Raw genomic sequence first — 5015 nt, 5'->3', positions numbered from 1 at the left:
ATATATATATATATACAGTAGAACACAATTTTAGTACCCTAAGAAAAATAATCAAAAAAGAAACCCATCGGTGTATATTAATTAATAAAGTTACATTAATTATTTATTTTTATTTTTAATTATTAACAATTCATTTAAATAAAAAAAAACGTATAAGGTCTCAAACGATGCAGAAAACATATATGTTAAAAAAAAAGAAAAGGCTATCCTCTAGGCTAATTTTTGTGGAAAATACGCTTAAAAATCAATGTTGAGAATGTAATATAAGGGAACTCAAATATTTAATGAGCTGTCGGCCCAGGTTCCCGTTATTCGATCGAGCTGTAATTTGACAGGAATTATTTTTTTGTGAATTGGAACCATTTTGAGGTGTCGCGGAAAAAATTCGAATGTTGAAAAAGATGGACCACTCTAGTGTGTACAGATCTTTTATACAGACTTAATTCATGAAATATCAATTAAATAGGCAAAGATAAATCAATGGGTGATTCTGAAGAAGAAAAAGTAAAGAAAACAATACATAAAGCGAAAGTGGAAGATGACGAGTATAAAACAGAAGAACAAACATACTATAGTATTGCTCATACGGTTCATGAGGTTGTCACTGAACAAGCAAGTATCATGGTGAATGGAAAATTGAAAGAATATCAAATTAAGGTATTTATTACTTTTAGTATTTTAATTACTTTTTAAATATAATTTTAGTTTTATAATATATTTTAGACATATATAAACTCTATAACTGAACATTTCTCTGTAACTGAAAAACCTTAATAAATGTTTGTAGGGTCTGGAGTGGTTAGTGTCACTGTTTAACAATAATCTAAATGGTATTTTGGCAGACGAAATGGGTCTCGGTAAAACAATTCAGACTATTGCTTTAGTAACATATCTTATGGAAAAGAAGAAAGTCAACGGTCCATTTCTCATTATCGTTCCTTTATCGTATGTTTCTTTCCTGTTTTTAAAAATACTGCAAACGATTTATTTAAATGATAATGTTAATATATACTTCTAGAACATTATCAAATTGGGTTCTGGAATTTGAAAAATGGGCACCAAGTGTTGTTGTAGTGTCGTACAAAGGTTCTCCAGCTGGCAGAAGAACGATACAATCTCAGATGCGAGCTACAAAATTTAATGTTCTTTTAACAACTTACGAATATGTTATAAAAGATAAAGGTGTGTTAGCCAAATTGCAGTGGAAATATATGATTATTGATGAAGGACACAGGATGAAAAATCATCATTGCAAACTTACCCAAGTGCTAAATACACATTATTTGGCTCCTCATCGACTATTGTTAACTGGTACACCATTGCAAAATAAATTGCCAGAACTGTGGGCTCTTTTGAATTTCTTGTTACCTTCAATCTTTAAATCCTGCAGTACATTCGAGCAGTGGTTCAATGCTCCTTTCGCAACTACTGGCGAAAAGGCAAGTATTTTGCAAACATGTTTTAATAGCTCTATTTAACATTTTTACAATCTTGCTAGGTGGAGCTGAACGAAGAAGAAACTATTTTGATTATTCGTCGTTTGCACAAAGTATTGCGACCTTTCTTATTGAGACGCTTGAAAAAAGAAGTAGAATCGCAATTACCTGATAAAGTGGAATATATTATTAAATGCGATATGTCTGGCCTACAGAAAGTTCTTTATAAGTACGTAAATATATCATCTTAATTTTATCATTTTAAATAAAATTATTAAAAGAAATTAATTTGTATAAGCATAATACATAAACAAAAATTTTCTGTTAGGCATATGCAAAGTAAAGGTGTACTACTGACAGACGGATCGGAAAAAGGAAAGCAAGGAAAAGGCGGTGCCAAAGCTCTTATGAATACAATCGTACAATTGAGAAAACTATGCAATCATCCATTTATGTTTCAAGCTATAGAAGAGAAATACTGCGAACACGTCGGCACGCAAGGTTCCGGTGTTATTACTGGGTATATATCTCGACAGTTTTTGATATACTTTTGTACATGAAACATAAAATATTAAATTTTTATTTGTTATTAGGCCCGATCTATATCGTGCATCTGGAAAATTTGAACTTCTCGATCGTATTCTTCCTAAATTGAAGGCTACAAATCACAGAGTATTACTGTTTTGCCAAATGACTCAATTAATGACAATTATGGAAGATTATTTAAGTTGGCGAGGATTTATGTATTTACGATTGGATGGTACAACGAAAGCAGAAGATAGAGGAGATTTATTAAAGAAATTTAACGATCCCGGTTCAGAATATTTCCTTTTCTTGCTATCCACACGTGCTGGTGGTCTTGGTTTAAATCTCCAAGCTGCTGATACAGTTATCATTTTTGATTCTGATTGGAATCCTCACCAAGTACGATATTAGATTACAATAAATAATTAATACGATATTGAGAACTTGAAATTAATTTACATATATTTACAGGATTTGCAAGCTCAAGACAGAGCACACAGAATCGGACAGAAGAACGAAGTGCGTGTACTCCGATTAATGACTGTTAATTCTGTTGAAGAACGGATATTAGCGGCAGCTAGGTATAAATTAAATATGGATGAGAAAGTTATTCAAGCTGGTATGTTCGATCAGAAGTCCACTGGCTCTGAGCGACAGCAATTTCTTCAGAGTATTTTACACCAAGACGATGCTGACGATGAAGAAGAAAACGAAGTACCCGACGATGAAACTGTAAATCAAATGATTGCTAGGACAGAAGGTGAATTCGAAATATTCCAGAAATTAGATTTAGAACGGCGACGTGAGGAGGCCAAATTAGGTCCAAATCGCAAATCACGACTGCTAGAAGAAGCTGAGTTGCCCGATTGGTTGGTTAAGGATGACGATGAAGTGGAAAGATGGACCTACGAAGAGGATGAAGATAGATTCCTTGGAAGAGGTTCAAGGCAACGTAAAGAAGTTGATTATACAGATAGTTTAACCGAAAAAGAATGGTTGAAGGCAATTGATGATGATGGCGCTGAGTATGAAGAGGAAGAAGAAGATGATAAAAAGAAAAAGAAGACACGGAAACGTAAGAAGAAAGGCGAGGAAGATGACGAGCCTATGCCGAAGAAACGAAGAGGTGCCGGATCTTTGGTCGATCCGAAAATGAAACGGGCTATGAAAAAATTAATCACATTAGTTGTTAATTATACCGACAGTAGCGATGGCCGATTATTGAGTGAACCTTTTATGAAATTACCTTCACGAAGAGAATTACCGGACTACTATGAGATTATTAAGAAACCTTTAACTATTAATAAGTTATTGCAGAAAATCGAAGAGGGCAAAGTAAGTATTTATTACATCCTTTTTTGCTTTCTTTGGATATATATGTCTATAATATTAAATAATATTCAATAATTTTATCTTTTCCAGTATGCTGATTTAGACGAGCTTGAGAAAGATTTCATGCAACTTTGTAAAAACGCTCAAATTTATAACGAAGAAGCATCACTAATTCACGAAGACTCGATAGTGTTACAATCCGTTTTTACAAATGCGCGTCAGCGTCTTGAAGAGGAAGGTAATAATTCCGATGGAGATGATAAAGGTATAAATATTTTGATAACTTGACGCTTTTAGGTATTATCTTCAAAGATACTAAAAAGTTTACGAGTTATCGCTATGTTTTCATTCATTGTTAATGCCAATATTTCATGAACCTTGCTTCACTTCATCAGAGCGAGGAGCGCACTGATATCTGCGTTTCTCGTCCTGATGAAGTGAACAGCAAGGTTCATGAAACGTTGGCATTAACAATGGATGAAAATATGGCGATAACCCGTAAACCTTCTAGTATCTTTGAATATAAATTTTATTATATAATTTTTAATTTATTATATAATTATATAATTATTCAGCGAGTACTAAAATTTGATTTTCTTTTTCTTAAACCTTTTTTTCACGTATTTTTTATTACACAGATGGCGAAGACGGCTCGGATGCGGATTCTAGTGTAAGAATGAAAATTAAACTAAAAGGAAGAAAAGGTGAAGGAAGAGGCGGTCGTAGAAAGAGAGTTACTAAAAAATATATATCTGACGATGATGATGATGCTGATGATAATTAAGAAGCATTATATTGTTTCTTGTAAAAGCAATTGGAAACGTAATTTAAATATTTAATCGAATAATTTCAATTACATCTTAAATAGCAGAATCTTATAAAAGTACAACCAAGAATTGTATGTATGCAACTTGATTATAGCAGTGAAACACTGCTATATTACTGTAAACTTCTAATGTGTTGTTAACTTTTATAATTAGTGAACTTATTGATAAATTGACGAATGTTATCGTAAGTCTATTTAGATATACTGTATCTTGATACTTGATAGGAACAAACATGATGTGTGGTAATTTTTATTTCAGGTAAATTTGCGAGTAGTAAACAGCTACATATTGTACAGAAAAAAGATTAGCATTAAGATTTATTTCGGATATTGTTTCAATCTCTCTATTTTTATGAAGTCTGATTGAATATTATATTTGAACTCCAATCGCTAGGTGTTATTTCGAGTTCGCGTTCTTTGGACCATGGCACACAAAAAACTTAAGATAGTAAGACGTAAATGATAAAGAAATTAACATGAATTAACATTGGATTGGCTACTGTTTACGTTATGGCCTTACTCTTATTGTGATTGGTCAATTCGCTTACTGTTTACATTTTATTGCTTAAGTTTTTTTATGTGTCAAGGCCCTTTATCTCATTATTTGAGAGTAGCGTAGATTTGGATGCGTTATTCTATGCCTCGCCGCAGTATAATATATGTTAGATAACTCTGTAAGTGATCACAGATATACGCAGTATGTAAAGAAATTTTTAGTTTGCTGAAATGTATCATGTAATCCTTTCGCAAATATTCTGCAACATAGTTGTGGATACATTGAGAATGTTATTCAATTATTCACAAACCAATAATTTATCATTGGCACTATTATCAAATCAATCTACACTTTAATTTTTAAATCTCTGAGCCCGCATTTAGACGTGCCATTATAAAAT

General features: G+C 32.4%; 1 protein-coding gene across 2 annotated transcripts in view; it reads left to right on the top strand.

The window, feature by feature from the left end:
• The window catches only part of LOC108694658 (ATP-dependent helicase brm), a 32915-nt gene extending 27906 nt beyond the window's left edge, over positions 1–5009 (top strand). For both annotated transcript variants that reach the window (XM_018204267.1, XM_018204266.1), the window contains exons 10-18: positions 467–657; positions 788–945; positions 1019–1439; positions 1499–1665; positions 1765–1956; positions 2030–2360; positions 2433–3296; positions 3384–3558; positions 3932–5009. In XM_018204267.1, the coding sequence (XP_018059756.1) occupies positions 467–657; positions 788–945; positions 1019–1439; positions 1499–1665; positions 1765–1956; positions 2030–2360; positions 2433–3296; positions 3384–3558; positions 3932–4077 (2645 nt within the window). In that variant the 3' untranslated portion in view covers positions 4078–5009. The remainder of the gene's footprint in view (positions 1–466; positions 658–787; positions 946–1018; positions 1440–1498; positions 1666–1764; positions 1957–2029; positions 2361–2432; positions 3297–3383; positions 3559–3931) is intronic.
• The last annotated feature ends 6 nt before the right edge of the window (positions 5010–5015 follow it).

Source organism: Atta colombica, unplaced genomic scaffold (assembly GCF_001594045.1).
Source record: "Atta colombica isolate Treedump-2 unplaced genomic scaffold, Acol1.0 scaffold121, whole genome shotgun sequence".
Classification (NCBI taxonomy): Eukaryota; Metazoa; Arthropoda; class Insecta; order Hymenoptera; family Formicidae; genus Atta; species Atta colombica.
This window is presented reverse-complemented; position numbering and strand designations above follow the sequence as displayed.